The sequence below is a fragment of the Mus caroli genome, unplaced genomic scaffold, assembly GCF_978045245.1.
Source record: "Mus caroli unplaced genomic scaffold, Mus_caroli_1 scaffold_15, whole genome shotgun sequence".
Classification (NCBI taxonomy): Eukaryota; Metazoa; Chordata; class Mammalia; order Rodentia; family Muridae; genus Mus; species Mus caroli.
Window position 1 is genome coordinate 62,181,520 of NW_028227270.1, and position 19,960 is coordinate 62,201,479.

At 48.0% G+C, this 19,960-nt stretch overlaps 1 protein-coding gene across 3 annotated transcripts; it reads right to left on the reverse strand.

The window, feature by feature from the left end:
• Positions 1-11,917: 11,917 nt before the first annotated feature.
• Positions 11,918-19,192, reverse strand: Idnk (IDNK gluconokinase). Of its 3 annotated transcripts, none has more exons than XM_021180577.2 (5): positions 19,109-19,192; positions 16,964-16,994; positions 16,634-16,720; positions 13,790-13,833; positions 11,918-13,381 (listed from the first exon to the last, which is right to left on the reverse strand). In XM_021180577.2, the coding sequence occupies exons 1-5, from the start codon at positions 19,156-19,158 to the stop codon at positions 13,039-13,041; spliced, it is 555 nt and encodes a 184-aa protein (XP_021036236.1). In that variant the 5' UTR covers positions 19,159-19,192; the 3' UTR covers positions 11,918-13,038. The 3 variants fall into 3 exon arrangements, with proteins under 3 accessions (XP_021036236.1, XP_085687160.1, XP_021036237.1); XM_085831034.1 differs by lacking the exon at positions 19,109-19,192 and adding an exon at positions 18,820-19,034; XM_021180578.2 differs by lacking the exon at positions 13,790-13,833 and having other exon boundaries at positions 13,054-13,381.
• Between the last annotated feature and the right edge of the window lie 768 nt (positions 19,193-19,960).

The window sequence follows — 19,960 nt, forward strand, 5'->3', positions numbered from 1 at the left end:
CGATTTGGGTACGAGAGAGGCTGACGCGAAAATTACTCCCCCCGACAGAGATATAGATTGTAATAGTTCCGGAAGGACATGTTTGTTAGCAGAGTGTTGGAAGGGTATACTGCTGTGGTTGTGAAATTTCTCACCTTTGTGCCTATAGTAGATTTTGAAATGTTTGCCACCTATGCCCATTAGGTGCCCCTTGTATAAAGTTGTATAAGCTAATTTCTCTCAGTCTCTTGAACAGATTCACCTCTTATCTGAGTAGGAAATTGGTCGGCTAAAGCGGAGCAGTTGTTCAGAAAGCTGCTCCTCCAGATTGCCAAACTCAACAGCACTCGACTGGACGCCGTCACCTTGGGGGACTTCACCTCCTGGATCACCAATGCCTTCTCATAGTTTAAGGAGTGGGCGGGAATTTTGGCCTGGGGAGCAGTGGTCCTCCTGGGTTGTGTCTTTTGTGTCTGGCAAACGAGAGCACGCTCAGTATAAGGCAGTGTTGTACCAAGCATTGATGGCAATTAAAGAGGGCGTCTCCCCTGAAATTTAGTTCCTCTTTTGTAGAGTTCACCCTAGTTCATTTAGCAGTTACTGTCACACAGCACTGCGGCATCCAGAGACGGGCAACTTTCCTTATGCACAGACCAACCTAAGACACGGGGCCCAGTGGTGATAGGGTAACCCTAGGACGGGTAAGGCTGTGACATGAAAGGATCGACCTAAGACAGGAGCCGTAGCCGATGGACAGACTTGCCCAGACCTAGTCCAGCATCATATTATTAAACAAAAAAGGGGGAGATGTAGGCAGCCGCACGCCCAAAAGATGGCGCCGTAAACAACATCATTGCGCAGGCGCCAGCCCGAATCTGGCGCCAACCCCTCCCAAGCAGGTGTTACATATCAAAGGGGCCGACAGACTGACAAATCCCAGGAGGACACGTAGCTCTCCCCAGTGCTGGGGTGGATATAGGCGGTCCTCCCGGGGTTGCTGGAGTTCCCGAGTAGCATGAAGGTGTTCCTGAAATAAAGAAAAGCTGTTGAGAAGAATCTGACCATGTTGCGTCTTTTCTTGCTGGACAAGGTGAGCGCAACAGTGGGCTCTGGGGGTTGTTTGTCCAGCACGGTCTTACTCTATAGCTGTGGCTACTCTGAAATACATTATGTGACCCAGACTGGCCAGGAATCTGCACTGATCCTAAGTAGTGAGATAACAAATGTGAGCTGTCCTAACCTGCAGGGACAGAGTTACTGCAGTGAGCCGTCTAGACATTAGGTCTACTCAGTGTGCTTTTGGCTTGATGTCTTCAGCTCACAGTAGGTTTATTTATAATGACCCCCATGTAAGAACAGCAGCACCTGTGATTGGGATTCTTAGAAGGGCAAAGAAGGCATCGTGTGCGTGCGAACAACATGGCATGCGGGCATGGGGACAGCGAGGCATGCGGGTGTGGGTTGTTCTTGCGCTGAATCCTTAGAACACACAGAGAAACAAATGGGCAGGGTGAAATTTAAGCTCTAAACCTAAGTTACCAGATAGAAGCAGTCAGTCTTTCTAATCCCAAGCCAGGAGTAGTGCCTGTAACTAGGGGGGCGTACAGACTTTGAGGCCAGTCTGGATAAACAGTGGGACCCTAGGTGTCAGAAGAAGAAAGGGAAAAGTATTTTCATCTTGGATTTCAAGTTTGGTTGAAACATAGTAATGAAAGAGATTATTAATTAAACAGGGCCTTACCATATATCCAAGACTGGCCTTGAGCTCACAAAAGACTCCCTGGCCTCTGTGTGCTTTGTTTTAACAAATAGTATTTCTTTTTATTATGGGAAAGTAGCTGCAATAATTAAAGAGCCACAGGGCGGTGGTGGCGCACACTTTTAATCCCAGTACTTGGGAGGCAAGGGCAGACAGATTTCTGAGTTCGAGGCCAGCCTGGTATACAGAGTGAGTTCCAGGATAGCCAGAGCTATACAGAGAAACCCTGTCTCAAAAAACTTAAAAAATAAATAAAATAATAAAGAGCCAGTAGAAATAGGTTGGAGTTGTTACAGGGCCATAGAGTACGTTACAGAGAACAGAAACCTCTTCTGAGCATAGTTTATCTGTAGGCTGGGTCATAACAGTATGCCAGAAACTTACCCTACTCCTGAATTCTAAAGTCATTATGGCTAACAGAAATCTCATTATGTTCAAAGCATCTCTGTCTTGTCTAGGGTTTAACTGCTGTGAAGAAACACCACGACCAAGGCAAGTCTTATAAGGACAACATTTAATTGGGGCTGGCTTACAGGTTCAGAGGTTCAGTCCATTGTCATCAAGGCAGGAGCATGACAGCATCCAGGCAGGCATGGTGCAGGAGGAGCTGAGAGTTCTACATCTTCATCTGAAGGCTGCTAGGAGAAGACTGGCTTCAGGCAGCTAGGAGGAAGGCCTCTCAAAGCCCAGCAACACACTTCCTCCAACAGGGCCATACCTCCTAATAGTGGCACTTTCTGGACCAAGCATATTCAAACCAGCACAGTCCTTACCTGAAATGTCTGGACCAAAATTGATGAGTAGTTTTGGGTTTTAGAGTAGTTACTAATGATATCTAATGGGCACACCCCAAGTTTAATACAACATTCATTAATGGTTCACACATATAAAAGAAGGCAATTTCATACAGTATTTGAAATAATTTTGTGAATAAAGTTAGAGTGCACCGATTCATCAGGAAGTAAAGATAAAGCTATCTCTGCTTCCTGTGTGGACACTGGCTGGCTGACATCACCCTCATTCCTGGCTGGATGCACTGCCGCCAGTGGGCAGTAGTCATTCCCTTACACCGGTTCACACACAAGTCGTGAGACTGCCACTAACGCAGTGTGGGCACACCAGCTTCATTAGAGTGAGACTGCCACTAACGCAGTGTGGGCACACCAGCTTCATTAGAGTGAGACTGCCACTAACGCAGTGTGGGCACACCAGCTTCATTAGAGTGAGACTGACACTAATGCAGCGTGGGCACCCCAGCCTCACTAGAGTCCCCACAGCCACTGTTCTCAGCAAGTATTTCCGTCTCTCCCTCAAGTGTTCCTGTGCCCCCTGTTGTTATTTAGAAATGTCAGTAGCAGCTGAGCAGTTGTAATGGATGCTTCTAGAGATATGGGGAATGTTGCTGACCGGCCTTTTCAAGTGTTTCTTCCAGAGCCGTCTACCTCAGGAGCAACTATTTCGTCTCAGAAGTGTCTCTTTGATAGGCCAACGTGACTTCTGGTAGGAACGCATGCTGTATAGCCTCAGTAAGCCCGGCACATAGTTGAACCATGCTGTCTTGAGGCAGCCCAGAATCCCTTTTCTGAACTCAGTCACCGGGCACGTGTGGTAAACATACATACGTGCAGACAAACTTGTATATAAAGTTGCAGAGTGTAAGCTAACCAAGTCAGGATGATAAGAATCCATGAGATCTCACAGAGGTCAGACCAGCGGGATTTATTGACACATAGCTAATGTTAAAAGCAAGGTGACAGAAGCAGAGGTGGAAGCAGGGACGGGGCTTGGTTTTGACACTCATGCTCAACTAACCGTGACCAATGGTGTTGAAGTGACCAGATAGCTGCAAATCGGGTGAGTTGGGAGGTGAACTCTCAAGTAGAGAAGCTTGGTCCTTTGAGGTAGGTGTGGCCGCTGTCTGTCCCTGCTTTGTCACCATGGATGGAATGTTAACCTTGGATTTAGTAAAAGGCTTCTTACCGGCTACAAATAAGGAGTTTGGCATGGTGGAGTTAGATTGTTGTTATGGGGAACCGACGGGAGGGCATGATGATCCGAAATGATTTGGGTAAGGCTTGGACACACTTGGGATGACACCAGAGCCTTCGTGAAGGCTCGCTCGTGAGTGGGTGTTGACGTTGGTGCACGCTCGTAGCTGGAGGCATGCGTGGGCACGCCTTCTGATGGCACTGACTGACTGTTCCTCAGCCCCGTATTCAGCTTGCAGACTCCATTTGATCTGTTTTCATTTAATATGTAGTTGGACAGTCACAAAGTTTGAGAGAGGAGTTCCATTTACACAACACTCAAGCTAAGTTGCCAGGGAACCTTCTGGAAGGATTCGAGATCAGGAAAGACGGCCTACATTTCCACCTGATTCTGAAGCTGATGGAAACATGTCTGTTGATACTTGGTTCTACAGACAGGCAGGCTGGCCTGTCACGCTCTAACTTGGTAAAATGCTGCGCGTTCCTAAGGCTGACAGTACACTTTATTAGGTCTTGGTTACTGTGAACATAACAGTACAGGGAGGATGTGCTAGGATGTGAGATTTAGAAATGCCTCCTCTTTTTCATTCCTATCTTTTACTTCTTTCTCCCGCCCCACAAGACTGGACACCCTGGTCTCATTCCTGGTTTTAGAGAAAATACCTTTTGTTTTTCCCATTTATCTTATTGTGAGGCTCACGTTTATTGTATACATCCTGCGGTGTGGTGAGGTGTGTTCTGGTATTCTCATTTTTTTTTCTGGGTCTTTTATCTTGGAGTGATGTTTAACTTTGTCAAGACCATAGAGGTGGGCAAGCCATTTCTGTTTGGTTGAAAGGCCTGACTCTTATATTCTTGGAATGGAACTAACTTAGTTTTTCTTTTTCTTGTGGGTGAGTTTTTTTGTTGTTTTGTTTGCTTGCTTGCTTGTTTTTCTGAGACTGAAACATGAAGTAGCTCGCTCTACGTGGCCCAGGACTCAAGAGGTTCATCTGATTCCGCCTTAGTAGCGCTGAGGTTAAAGGCAAGCACCCACTACACCCGGCCTCCTTTATAGCTCTCATTATGTGTGTGCGTGTGTCTGTGTGCATCTGTCTGTTCATGCAGGTGCCTGTCGGGTCAGAAGAAAGTGTCTGGTCTCCTGGAGCTGCAGTTATTTTCTGCCTGATGTGGGTACTGGGAACCCAGCTTTATCCTCAGCAAGAACAGTATGGGGTCTTAACCATTGAGCCATTGTCATGTGATTTCTTTTTTTCCTTTTTTCTTTTTGGTTTTTCGAGACAGGGTTTCTCTGTATAGCCCTGGCTGTCCTGGAACTCACTTTGTAGACCACGCTGGCCTCGAACTCAGAAATCCGCCTGCCTCTGCCTCCCGAGTGCTGGGATTAAAGGCATGTGCTATCATGCCCGGCTAGAATGTGATTTCTAAAATACATTGTTCAATTTGATTAATATTTTGTTGAGAATTTTTGTGTCTATGTCATCAGGTTGGTCTTCCGTGTGTGTGTGTGTCTGTCTGTCTGTCTTTTCTGGGTTTTCTACAGGGCTAACTGAATGGCTTGGTAGCATTCTTTCCTTCGCTCTGTAAGCACCACAGGCAGCTAAGCAGCTGAGCCTTAGGAGACATTCCCCTTTCTACAATAAGTAGTAGTTTGAGAAATGTTGATATTAATTCTTAAAGCCCATAGCCGGGGCCTAGAGAGAAGATTTCGCAGTTAAGACAACTGGCTGTTCATGAAAAGAACTCAAGTTTGGTTCCCTGCACCCACGTGGAGGCTCACACCCACCTGTAACTACAGTTCACCCTCTTCTAACCTCCAGCATGCATGTGGCATGCATACATGTATGTATATACAGGCAAACACATAAAACAATCTTTAAAATCCAATGTTGTATAAATGCTATTCAAAGATACCAGTTTGATGCTGACTTGCTGAGTGACGGTAGGGAGTAGAGTATGCAGTATGCATCATTTTCTTACAAGAGCAGAAAACTCCGTGTGTGCAGTAAAAACCCTAATCTATAACATAGTGGCTGCAAATCTGGTCTAAGGTGTTTCAAAGGTGGTATACAAACATCTGTAACCCCGGCATGCTCCATGGGGAGACAAGAAGCAGGCAGAACCCTCAGAAGATGGCAGATGTGGTCCACGTCTGAGAGCCGAGCCTAAAAATGAGGCAGACAAAAGTCGTGTGATGGCCAACTTTATTCAGAGCATCAGACAGTTTATATCCTGAGGATTAGGCAAAGTTCACTTGAGTCCAAGTTGTATGTAGTCACAGGGTGATCCGTGCTTGGAAACTTGCAAATAACCAAATTGAAGTCTGAAGCAAACCCACTCCCATTCGCTACGTGTGGGTGGGGCATAGGCACAGCCCTATGGAGGAGCGAGTTACAAGCTCCTAGAAATCTCACAGGGCTTCATCCATGGGCTGTTTCATCAGGCTACCACAGCGAGTTTGCCTCTGTGTGGAGAAACTGCAGTGCTGTGTGTGTGTATGTGTGTGTGTGTGTGTGTGTGTGTGTGTGTATGCGCACAGCTGTGCTCCAGGAATACCCAGGATTCTTGTGTGTGTGTGTGTGTGTGTGTGTGTGTGTGTGTGTGTGTGTGTGTATGCGCACAGCTGTGCTCCAGGAATACCCAGGATTCTTGCCCGATTTGTAAATGCCCGATTGTAAATGAACCTGTGGTTATTCATGTCAGAAACCTGTTACTCTCATTGGACTCCTGGCACATGGGATTTCATTACCAAGACCAGTGAGTGGAGACAAACAGAAACCTTCCTTTGATTTGCTTTTGTTTTGTTTTGTTTTTGTTTTGTTTTGTTTTGAGGCCAAGCCTGTCTGTATATAGCCTTTGTGGGCCTGGAATTTACAATGAAGAGTAGGCTGGCTTTGAACTCACAAACACTCACCTGCTTCTGCCTCCTGAGGGTTAAGATAAACAGCCTGTACAGCCATAGCAGGCTGAATCTTTAAGTTCTGTATTCAACACCAGCATTCTCAGGAGAGTTTAACTAACAGTCTTAAACCTGTCTACACCTCTCCAGTCAGTCAACCTTATAAGAGTACAGTGAGTGGAGCCATTGTATTCAGTCTAGCCCCTCTGTCTGGAGGCACAGCCAGACCTCTAAGTCTTGTGACATCTGACCCTCCCTATCTCTGGCATTCTTGGCGTGTCTGGGCTCAGGCGGTTGTCTGAACCCCGAATCTAGCTACCTCTGCCAGTACCAACCTTGTTCTCCAGGGGCATCTGTGATGGAGGGGCGAGGTGGAATGGGTGCTAACAGAACAAACAGATGGTGTGTACAGAGAAACTCCTGTACAGCAGACTCCTTTCAGCAATGGGGGTAGAGATGTCTTTATTATATAGAATAAGGTGGTGCCTTCCTATCCCCCTGTGGCTACCCTGGAACTCGGAGATGCAGTCTCAGTGAGCACCAGTGCAGCAGCCCCTCCTTGTCTGTTTAGAAGGCGGTCTGTCTGTCTGTCTGTCTGTCTGTCATTCTCTATTAAGTTACTTCGTTAAGCTTTATGTTCCAAGCTTTTCATTTATGAGTTGACTTCACCTGAAGTCTTTTGAGGTCATTTGTTACTAAGACAACATATTTCATGTTCTGTGTGTGCTTCCAAATGTATGACTGTGTGCGGCACAAGTGCCGAAGCCTGCAAAGATCAGGAGAGGAGTTGGACGTTGTGGAACTGGAGGTACGGGTGGTTTTCAGCCACCATGTGGGTGCTGGGGACCAAATGTGGGCCCTCTGTGAGCTGGGCACTTGGCACCTACCCTTACTGCTGAGCCATCTCTCCAGCCTCTGTTTGCTGCTGAGTCATTCTCTCCAGCCTCCATTTATCTTTTTTCTTTTAGTGTAGCTCTGACAGACTGGCCTGGAACTCACTCCGTAATTGAACACAGAGATCCCCTTGCCTCTGCCTCTCAAGTGCTGGGATTAAAGGTGTGCCCCTCTGCTGCCTGGCTTCCATCTTTCATTTGTTAAAACTAGGCTTTCCAGTTCTTTATGTAGCAATTCAACCATTTTAATATCAGCCACTGGAGTGTTAAGAGCCAAGACAAAATAAAGATTAATAAAAGAATATAATAGTGGGACTGGCAAGATAGCTCAGTGGGTAAAAGCACTTCTGAAGGTCCTGAGTTCAATTCCCAGCAACCACATGGTGGCTCACAACCACCCATAATGAGATCTGGCGCCCTCTTCTGGTGCATCTGAAGACAGCTGCAGTGTACTTATGTATAATAAATCTTTGAACCGGGGCGAGCAGGGACTGAGCGAGCGGAGTTGACCGGAACGAGCAGAGGTTCTAAATTCAGTTCCCAACAACCACATGAAGGCTCACAACCATCTGTACAGCTACAGTGTACTCACATACATACATACATACATACATACATACATCTTTTTAAAAAAAGAATAGTAAAATATAATAAAAAGGTAAAATGCTGATGTGTGTGTGTGTGAGCTTCTTTCAGGACCTCTGTCTCCATGCATCAGGATCTGCTGCCACTGGCTCCAGTGGGGTTTGTAGCCTGTAACCTGTTCGTTTCCATGCTTCCCGGAGCATTCTCTCTACCCTTCTGTGCACCGAGAGGTAGTAAATGTCCTAACGGACATGTCAAGAGAGGGGTCAGTAGGAGTTGTACATGCAGAAGAGAGGAGGGGACCTTACACTCTGCCTGCTGGCACTTTCAAACTCACCGGGCAGTAGACCTGTGCTCAGAGCTTTCTGTGTCCATTGCAATGTGCAAGCTAACAGAAGGTGGTGATAAGAACTCTGCATTCTTCAGCCCAGGCTTCTCTCTGGTGAGGTATGTTCCAATCTCTCCCTGGGTCTACATCTGGCCCTCCCCCTTTCCATGACTTTGTGGCTGTCTCCATGGCAACACAATGGCAGGGAGTCCCCAGGACCTCTGATATTGATTGCTACTTGTTTTCTGGTCCCTAGAAGGGCTGAGTCTCAAACAATAGACCCTCCCCAATATGGTGGCTAAACTGTATAGCACTTGAGATACGGGGCATTGCATCTTCAAAACCAGCCTGCCACACTGGCTGAGTCACCCTACACTAGATTTAAGGCCTGGAGGAAGTGTGGTTGTCCGTGAGTAGGACAAGCCCCAGCCCAAAAAGCTCAAGTTGGTACTGCAGGCCACTTCTGACTATGCCCTCCATAGCCTTTCCGTTCTGTCACCTCCGCCTGACAATTCCCAATGAGCTTTCTCTCCTTGGACTGCAGACTCCTCTTTGCTACCCTGACTCTCAGCGTCATTGAGAGTGGAGTGGCCCAAGGCCTTGTTAAAATGGCATTAAGTGGGGGAGGGGGGATGGCTCAGCAGGTAAGAGCACTAACTGCTCTTCCAAAGACCCTGAGTTCAAATCCCAGCAACCACATGGTGACTCACAACTGCCACCCCCTTCTGGTGTGTCTGAAGACAACTACGGTGTACTTATGTATAATAAATAAATCTTTTTTAAAAAAGTCATTAAACTGACCGCACCAGTTAAGTCAGTCAACAGGGTCTCGAGGGAAGGAGTGAGGGTTAAAGGAAGAAAAGACAATTAGACAACATTATAAAATGACTGCATTTTTTCCAGTCTGCTTTTTATACCATTCTAGGTCATAGACAATGTAGTCAAGGAACAAACAAAACAATAAACGAGGTCCTGTAGTCACTGTGTCTGAGGGTTTATTGGGATGGCCAAGAAACAAGGAATACAGCACATTCCTCGGATGCATTCATCTTCCTTATTTTTTTAAGATATATATGTGAGTATGTAAAATAAATACAAGTACCCTGTAGCTGTACAGATAGTTGTGAGCCTTCATGTGGTTGTTGGGTATTGAATTTAAGACCTCTGCTCACTCCAATCAACCCTGCTCCCTCTGGCCCAAAGATTTATTTATTGTTATATATAAGTACACTGTAGCTGTCTTCAGACACACCAGAAGGAGGCGTCAGATCTCATTATGGATGGCTGTGAGCCACTATGTGGTTGCTGGGATTTGAACTCAGGGCCTTTGGAAGAGCAGTAAGTGCTCTTACCCGCTGAGCCATCTCACAAGCCCCATCCCATCCCTTTCTATGCTCCATTCTCCTCTGATCTTGTCCAGATAACAGCCAATCTCTGCAGATTCCGCCTGGTGCCCAGTCAAAACCTCACCAGCTCTGGACTTTACCATAATGAATCTCTCTAATGCTTCCTTCCAGTGATGCTATACACAAGCTACATAGGGTTCTGGACCAGGCTGCTCTGCACATGTGCAAGGCTCTCAGGTCGGCTACCTGAACACCCGGTCAAGATGGTTCAGTACACTGACTGCGAAGGCATCAGGTGGTGTTTGCAGTGCTGGGGTCACACTTGGCGGCCTTACACATGCTAGGCAAGTGTTCTCTACACTGAGCTATGTCTGCTGGGTTGGTCCAAGTCTAATGCAGGACCTGCTTTCCTTTCCATCGCGAGAAGAGAGTTGAGCAAGGGAACAGTCCACCCGGGAGTCTTCTCTTTCAGCAGATCTGGACCCAGGTGTCAAGGTTCCTGGAGGACTCTAGCCTGAGAGTAGAAGGTAGCCTGCCTCTCCCTCTTACTCTGAGTAGGGCCACCCAAGAACCACAGATCGTTTTGTGTTGTCAGCCCTCCGGAGCACAGGTCATATGTGTAACTCAGCACACACTTGCTTCGCTGGCTCTCCTTCCTCTACCACCCACTGTGGGGAACTCTTATTTTTATTATTTTATTTTATTTTGGTTTTTTTCAAGACAGGGTTTCTCTATGTAGCCCTGGCTGTCCTGGAACTCACTCTGGCTGGCCTTGAACTCAGAAATCCTCCTGCCTCTGCCTCTCTCTTTGGTTTTTTGAGACAGGGTTTCTCTGTATAGCCCTGGCTGTCCTAGGCCTCTGCCTCTCTTTATTTTTATTTATTTGCTGTTATCTTGAGACAAGTCTCACTGTATAGCTCTAGGCTTGCCTGGAACTCAGTATGTAGGCCAGGCTGGCCTTGAACTCAGAGATCCAGCTGTCTCTGGAATGCTGGGATTAAAGGCAAGCATCACCACACCTCGCCCATGTAGGGAAGTCTTTTATCCTCATCTGAGAATATAAGGTGGCCTGTCTCTCCCTTGACCGCGTCAAGTCTGAAGCCAGGCAGGACATGTGCCAAATAACTGAGCAAAGGAGGGCAAAGGCTTCATGTTTGCAGGGGATGTACGGTCGGTCGCTTTCCTTCTTGCTGTGACCAAGCATTTGGCAAGAAGCAGCCTGAGGAAGAGTGAGCGGGTTGACTATGGCTTTACAATTTGACAGGATGCAGTCCATCATGGCAGGGACTCAGAGTGGCTGGAGCCAGTGGTAACTGGTCACCCTGCATCCACAGACAGGAAGCACGGAGCTCTGAAATCCTTTTCCTTCAGTGAAGGACCTGGGTCCATGGGGTGGTGCTGCCCATATTGGGGTGCGTCTTCCCACGTCCAACCCCTTAGAAAGGGCTGGAGAGATGGCTCAGTGGTTAGGAGCACCAACTGCTCTTCCAGAGGTCCTGAGTTCAACTCCCAGCAACCACATGGTGACTCACAACCATCTGTAATGGGATCTGATGCCCTCTTCTGGTGTGTCTGAAGACACAACAGTGTACTCGTATACATAAAATAAATAATCTTAAAAAAAAAATCCCTCACCGGGTGTGGTAACACACACCTTTAGTCTTACTACTCGGTGAGTTTGAGGCCAGCCTGGTCTATATAACGAATTCTAGGAGATAATATCTCAAAAAAACAACACAAAGGTGATTTTAAAAAGGAGAAAACCCCTCAAAGTCTTTCTTTCCCCACGGTGATTCTAAGTCCCATCAGGTTGACAAGATGATCCGTCACACTGCTCAACCAAAAAGGCAGCTGCTTGTAACCCTATCAGGAAATGGAGGCAGCCTGAGATGTCCGTCAAACGTGTGGACAAACAATGAAATTTTGGGTAGTTGTGGAAAGACCCCATTCTCCCCCAAGCAGGTCCCTATACATATAGGGTGGTGTGTGTGTGTGTGTGTGTGAAAAGGTCTAAAGAAAGGGCAGTAGCCATGAGCAGGAAGATGGCCATCTGGGGAAAGGAAGGGAATCTGCCAGAAAGAAGCAGGAGACACAGAGTGGGGGAAGGGCAGTGAGAATTAGAATAAAGTATAAACACAAATGTATGAAAACGAAGTCGTTTATGGTGGGGCAAGCCTTCAATCCAGCACTGGAGAGGCAGAAAGAGGCAACTGTCTGAGTTTGAGGCCACCTGTAACAACAACCCACTAATAATAATGACAATAAATGAGATTATAGATAGTAAATGACAGAAGATGGAGCCTATGATTTTCTATGCTAACCTAAAATATTTAAAAGTAGTGCCACTGTACTTGGTAGTGTGGCATGCAGTGGGCGGCTCGGTTCTGTTGAGGTTTCTATTGCTGAAACCAGTTTCCGGGATAGCAAATTTCATTCTTTTGTACAGATACAGGCACAAGCAATTGTTCTTTCGCAAGGTAGTAATTCCTAGCACTGATTACAGGATTTCCTCTGGCCATCAGGTTACATTGTACATCAATTTAAACTTCAGTCTTTAACTTTTTTAAAAAAAAAAAGATTTATCGGGCTGGGGAGATGGCTCAGTGGGTAAGAGCACCCAACCGCTCTTCCGAAGGTCCAGAGTTCAAATCCCAGCAACCACATGGTGGCTCACAACCATCCGTAACAAGATCTGGCGCCCTCTTCTGGAGTGTCTGAAGACAGCTACAGTGTACTTACATATAATAAATAAATAAATCTTTAAAAAAAAAATTATTACATCATGAGTACACTGTAGCTGTCTTCAGACACACCAGAAGAGGTCATCAGATCCCATTACAGATGGTTGTGAGCCACCACGTGGCTGCTGGGATTTGAACTCAGGACCTCTGGAAGAGCAGTCAGTGTTCTTAACCACTGAGCCATCTCTCAAGTGCATTTTTAACTTTTACCACCCTCCCCCTGTCCTGTCACAGCTGCACACTGCCAAGCATGCCACAAACTCCTAACACAATCAAACAACGGCTTCTGCCTCCAAGCACTGCGGTTTTTCCCCAATTAAGAATTTACAGTACAGCCCGATCGATGGTGGTGGTGTACGCCTTTAATCCCTGCCCTCGGGGTGGCAGAGGCAGGCAGATCTCTGCATTCCAGACCACCCTGGTCTACACAGAGAAACACTGCCTCTAAAAATAAAGAATTCAGAAGACACCACGGGCGAGGAGCTTGGGAGCAGAGTGCACTCTGCTATGAACGAGATCTTCACTTGAGGGCTTCCATAACGGCAGCGACGATCTCCGGGAGACCTTTGTCCACGCTGACTTGGATGAAGTTTTCGGGAGCTGATGGGGGCTCCAGAATACCGAACTGGGACTGCAGTAACTCGGGCGGCATAAAATGTCCTTTTCTTTGGAGCAAGCGTCCATAAATGACGTCAAACGAGCCGCAGAGGTAGACCACCAGGAGCTTCCCACCGGCCAGCAGTTCCTTTGCTGAGTCATCACTTTTCAGGGGCACATCACTTCCTCCTTGGATCAAGATGTCTCTGTACGTTTTCTTCAGAGCTGAACAGGCTAGAACAACAGGCTGTCCCAAAGCCACATCTCTGTTTTCAAAATATAAGAAAACACATACCCCACCCCCACCCCAAAAAAGGATGAGGGCTGAAGAATGAAGCAATGCAAAGGTTTCAATCGTAGGTGGTGGGGCAGTCTCTGCCAATGTCAAGTGCTACTTGAAAATGGAGTTAAGCAGTGGGCTAAGCAATCTTAAATTGAGGGTCTTTCGTCTGTGAACTGAGCAGTCTTAGGCTCAAGTGTTCTATTCCCGGGCATCAGTTCCTCACCCGTAAAATGGGCCCATCCAGAGCTGTCCCGAGGACGGAGGTTGGCTAGGTACCTGGTATGTGCAAGTGCTAAGTGTTTGTCTCCACCCCGTTGGATGCATCCAGTTGTGGTTTCAGAAGTGATTTTTAATTTATTGGATTATACCACGGGCGGGTATGACGTCATACCTTAGTAAAATGTCGTGCAAGGTGCAAAGCCATGGAATCCTGTCCTGAAATTAGAACAGACTCAAAGTAGCTTCCCCAGTACTGCTTGTACAGAAACAGCCATACCATAGTCACAACAGTCAGCTTTAAAGAGAACTCAGTGGTTATGAGAACTGGGCATGAACAGGCTGCTGGGGGGCCAAGCCACAGGCCTACCACCACAGAAACATTTTCTTGGTTCTGGTTTCGATGGCTCATTTCATAAAACTATAAATTCCCTTAAGTTACAATACTTCATACCCCCTCCAATCCCCCACCGGTGCAGACGTCCTCCCTGTCTTTCATGCACACCTCTGACTTGACTATGGCTGATAGAGTCTTTCAATGCGTCAGATCAGAACCTACAGCTAAGCACTTGATTTGTAGTTGAGTTCTACCCCAGCCTTGGATTATTGTCTTTTAAAAGATTTGTTTATAACCAGGCAGTGGTAGCGCACGCCTGTAATCCCAGCACTTGGGAGGTGGAGGCAGGCAGATTTCTGAGTTTGAGGCCAGCCTGGTCTACAGAGTGAGTTCCAGAACAGCCAGGACTGCACAGAGAAACCCTGTCTTAAAACCACCCCTTCCCCCCGCCCCCCCCCAAAAAAAAACTGATTTGTTTATGTGAGTACACTGTCACTCTCTTCAAACACACCAGAAGAGGGCATCAGATCTCATTTCAGATGGCTGTGAGCCACCATGTGGTTGCTGGGAATTGAACTCAGGACCTCTGCAAGAGCAATCAGTGCTCCTAACCACTGAGCCATCTCTCCAGCCCTTGAACTAATGTCTTAACACACCATTTGAGTTTGCCTCCCCAAATGACTCTGGTTAGCCAAGGTTTCCTACACACTCAAGCATGAAAGGAGATTAGAAAGATGATGCTATTATTCTAAACCTTTTAACTTCCTGGATATATTTTTTCCTTTTTAAGTTTTGTTTTATTTTACGGGAGTGTTTTGCCTGCGTGGTGTCTACGCACACTGAGAGCTTCTGGTTCTCAGTGGGGCCAGAAAAGGGCTGGGGAATCCCCTGCAACTGGAGTCCCAGGCAGCTGTGAGTGCCACGTGGGTGCTGGAAACAGGACCCCAGGCCTCTGCAAGAGCAGCCAGAGCTCTTAAGCACGGAGCCACCTCTCCAGCCTCTCGGGTGTATTCCCTAAAGCAGCTCCTGCGGCTGTGTAGCAGAAGGGGACTCGAGCTTGAAGTCCCAATGTCAGCCAAGAAAGTTCTACTTCCTTTCCTGGGATTCTGTAGGAGTGTTGCCACCCCACAACCCCGTACCCCTCCCCCTTTTTTGCATATGTTTTGGCTAGGGTTTTCCTCGCTGTGAACAGACACCATGACCAAGGCAACTCTTCTTTTTTTTTTTTTTTTTTTTTTTTTTGAGACAGGGTTTCTCTGTGTAGCCCTGGCTGTCCTGGAACTCACTTTGTAGACCAGGCTGGCCTCGAACTCAGAAATCCACCTGCCTCTGCCTCCCATGTGCTGGGATTAAAGGCGTGCGCCACCACCGCCTGACAAGGCAACTCTTCTAAGGACAACATTTAATTGGGGCTGGCTTACAGGCTCAGTTCAGTATCATTAAGGCGAGTGAGCACAGCAGTGCCCAGGCAGGCACCATGCAGGAGCTGAGAGTTCTACATCTAGTTCCGAAGGCAAACAGGAAAAGACTGGCTTCCAGGGAGCTAGGATGAGGGTCTTAAAGCCCATGCCCGTAAGGCCACACCCACTCCAACAGGGCCACACCTCCTAATTGTACCACTCACTGGGCCAAGCTTATTCAAACCACTACAGCATCTAAACAGCTCAAATTCACTTCTCATGGAAGCCTTATTTTTGGTGGATTATAAAACCTTCAACTCAACAGGAAGTACCACCTCTGAGTAGGCTCCCCCAAGGAGTGGCCTAGGATCTGAGACTTTAAGATGACCATGGGTCAGTCAGTCATGAAGGAGGAAACACAGAGAGCAGTAGGACAGTGGACACAAAGATCCCATGAGGAGGAACACGGTCACGGGAGAGACCAAGCGGCTGAGTGGTTCGGATGAAGATGGAGGTGGGCATGACTAAGGAGCTGAGTGGCTCCAATGGAGATGTACCTGACATTTCTAAAAGAGACTCAAGGACCTTAAGATCGGCAACGCGCTGGGAGAGTCTCAGACATGGTGGCATGGTGTGGTGGTTTGAGTAAGAATGGCCTGCAAAGGCTCGGATGTTTGACTAACCGCTTCCCTGATTGATGGAAGTTTTGGGGAAGGATTAAGAGGAATCCTCGCCTTTTTGGAGGAAGTTTGCCCTTGGGCGGAGGAGTTGAGCTTTTAGAAGACGTGAGCATTCCCAGCGTGCTCTCTGCCTCATACCTCAGATCGATATGTAAAATTTCAGCTGTCTCTGCTGCTGAGCCATGCACCACCATCATGGATTCCAACCCTTAGACACCATAAGCCCAATTAACGCTTCTTTTTATTCTGAGATGCCGTGGTCATGCTTTCAGCATAGCAACAGAAAAGAAACTAAGACGCATAGCCACATTGGAGTCTGCGTGATTGCTGTGGTCCTGGAGTGGAATTCACCAGAACTTGGTGGTGGAGGGGAAGTGAAAGGACCCGGGAGGTGCTGACGTCTTCACTGTACGAGCACAAAGGAGCCTCTGCCCACTCGAGGACTGCAGATTAAAAATCCTGCAAAAAACTGTGGCAAGCTGCACCCAGGGAGGGCAGGGTGGGTCACTCCTGGGGCTGAATTCATGGAGGAGGTTCAGATTCTAGGCTAACGGAGGTGGAGGCGTGTTACAGCAATATTGGACACCCGTGGCCGATGTTACCTGGTCGCTCAGTGGTACCCCTGTCGCCATCTTTATCCGATTCTCCTCGGAGTGGTAATCATCGGCATCATAGAATTTCCATCCCAGCTTTAGGAACAAAAGGAAAGATATACGTAGCGTCAGCAAGATGGCCCCTGTGACAGCCACTGGGAGCTTACTGGCAGGCAGGTATAGACACCACTGGTCTGAGCTGCCCCTCTCTCACTGATAGCTCTGATTTACCACTACCAGGAAGAAACCTGGATGACCATGTTGAGGCATCTGCACAAACATAGGCCAGAAGAAAGGGAGGAAGCCGTGGACAAGAACACAGTGGGCAAGGGGAGTTACCTTGGAGGCCAGCAGTGCACCCACAGTGGATCTGTGGAGAGAATACAGACATTGTTATTTCTGCCCAACACGTATGAGTGCCAGCTGTTCTGAGAGAGAGCCTGAGAGATGCACAGCTGAGATTCAGGTTCCTTCGTGGTCCCAAAGCAGCCATGCCCTTAGCCATGGAGTCTAGAGACAGTCTTCACTGTCCTTAGGGATACTGGTGAAGGTGTATTAGCCAGAAAGCAATGCATCATATCTAACTAAGACTCCGAGCTAGAGGTGGTAGCACGTACCTGAGATCCCAACACTTGGAGGCAAAGGCAGGACCATCTCTCTAAGGAGATCTCTGGCCTACACAGGCTGTCTTATGTAGACACTGTCTTAAAAAATAATTACACACACACACACCAGGGAAAGGTTTTTTTTTTTTTCTCAATAATGTTTTGTAGCTCTGTGGTAGATATAAGAAGTGGAGGCAGGGAAATGGACAGTTGGTTCTAGACTGTTGGATAGCACACGGAGATGCTAACTCAAAAACCCAAAACTAGCCAGGTATGGTGGTGCATGCCTTTAATCCCAGCACTAGGAATCAGAGGCAAGTGGATCTCTGAGTTCAAGGCCAATTTTGTCTAAAATATGAGTTCAGGACAGCCAGGGTTCTGTTACTCAGAGAAACCCTGTCTTGAAAAACCAAACCAAACCAACCAACCAACCAACCAACCAAAAATAATAAGAGAGAATGTTTTAGTCCCTACTGCATAAATGTTTATATTTTGAGAGAGAACACTGAATGAATGAAGAAAATTGTGCTTTTATCAAAGATTCAAGAGAGAGGTTTTTTTTTTTTTTCCCCTTTAAATACTACAGAGTTTGGTTTTTGTTGGCCAACTACTCCCCAGGATGGGACCTGCCCTGAAGTGTGGTTGATGTATCCAATGAGAGGGGTTTAATAAAAAGTTTAAATGCCAGCACACTGTAAAGTTCGAGGGCCCGTAAAATCTCAAAGCACTGCTAGCTTACCAGATACACACAATGCTGGAAAGGTGGCTCAGCAGTTAGACCACTAGCTGCTCTTCCGGGACCTCTGGGTTTGGTTCCCAGAATCCAGATGGCAGCTTGCAACCATCTGTATGGAACTCCCATTGCAGGTACTCTGGTGCCCTCTTCTGACCACCGTGTGCACTGCACCCTTATGGTACTCAGACCAAAACCCCGTAGACACAAGACACACAAACAGGAGCAGAGATGGATCCCGTGCCATCAACACCCTCCTCCATCTCTCCTGTAGAGTTCCTCTTAGTTTTTCACCCTGCAGTACCTGTCACTCAACTGAGTTCTCATTCAGCGCCTCTATCGACTCCCCAGCCCCTGAACTCTATTTCCAAATCAGCCCAGTCCAGCCACTCCATCAGAAAACAAACACCGGTGATGCTCTCAGGCTTATCCCCCGGTCTCTACCACAAAGACAATCTGAGCTCGTACTATGGGCTTTGTGCGGTTCTGGACAGAAGTGAAAGGGTTTCTGGGTAGAGTCGTACAACAGCGGGGTTTTTGCCTCTGGGGTTTGTTTGTTCACTCTGTGGTGCTGGGATTGAACCCCCGGCACGACAATCAAACACTCCACCACCGAGTTACTCTGTTGCGTTTCACTTTCAGTTTAAAGAATCTTGCGGTTAGATGGCGTCTATCAAACCAAATGCCAACCGCTTGCTTGCTTACTTCTGAACCTTCCAGCACTGGGCTGAGAAGAAACTGCACATTTTTGCAGAGTTCTAGCAGCACTTTCATATTAACATTCCAGCCTGAGCAGGCACACGATCAAGCTTGATTCTCACTTTTCAAAATCTATTTGGAAGAATCCAGACACTCACCTACTAGGGAGACCATGCACCCAGGCAAAGCTTTGTAAAGACCCAGGGCGACGTTTGCCTCCTGGTTTGGGGTTCGCACCCTCCCACACTGTTCTGCGAGGTGTCACCAGGCCCAGGTTTGTAAGGCTGAGAAGGGTCGCTAGCCACGGTCCGCGGTGACCCTGGGGAGCAGCTGCCAGCGGGGCAGGACAGCAGGGGTCCTCAACAGGGGCTGCAAAGGCATGGCTCCCAGGGCTCAGGCCCCCCACAGCCTCCCAGCTCCCGTCCCCCAGTCCCCCCAACGACCTACTTTCCGGAGCCGCTCACACCCATCACCAGCAGCACCCCGGGTGCCTCCATGTCCGCGCTCCCAGGTCCGCAGCGCCGGCTTCCGGGGCAGGTCCCGCCCAGTTCCTGACGTCACGATACACGCCCCTGTCTCTCCAGCGCTGACCGCTGAGCGCTGCAGCCAGAGGACATCTGCAGGCATTTGCAGGTCATCATGTCCTGCAGCAAGGAAGCCACCGGGATGCAGGGACAGTGGTAGAAACAGACAGTTTACCCACAAAGACAGCAGTGAAAGGACACGGAGTGGGCCGGGAGATCTCTCTCTCTCTCTCTCTCTTCTCTTTCCTCTCCTCTCTCTTTCCTCTCTCTCTCTTTCCTCTCTTCTCTCTCCTCTCTTCTTTTTCTTCTTTCTCTCATCTCTCCCTTCTCTTTTCCTCCCTCTTTGCTCTTTCCTATCTCACTCTCAGCCCGCAGACCCCACCCCACTCTGGAAGCCAGGTCCTCTTGCTCCGGTTCCCCCTGTGCAAACAGCGATTTTATATCAGAAGACATCAGAACGCCGACAGCTAGAACCAGCGGGCCACAGATCGATGCTCGCACGCACACTGAGGCCTCACTGACTCTCCTGGAGGGAGCCTGCAACGCAGACTCAGGAGGGACTCCCACCCAGGACAGGGACAGGTTGCTCTTCCCCGTAGAGGCTTGTGTCAGTGAGACACAAGAAATGGCAACTGCGGTGCGGCTCTCGCTAAAGTTGGCCATGAAGACAGGTGCACGTGGGAGCTGGAAGTGAGCTGCAATCCACATGGATTTCCTCCTGAGAATAAGCAACACCGTCTGGGCTTCTGAACTCTCTCTTAGTCCACGGGCTTCA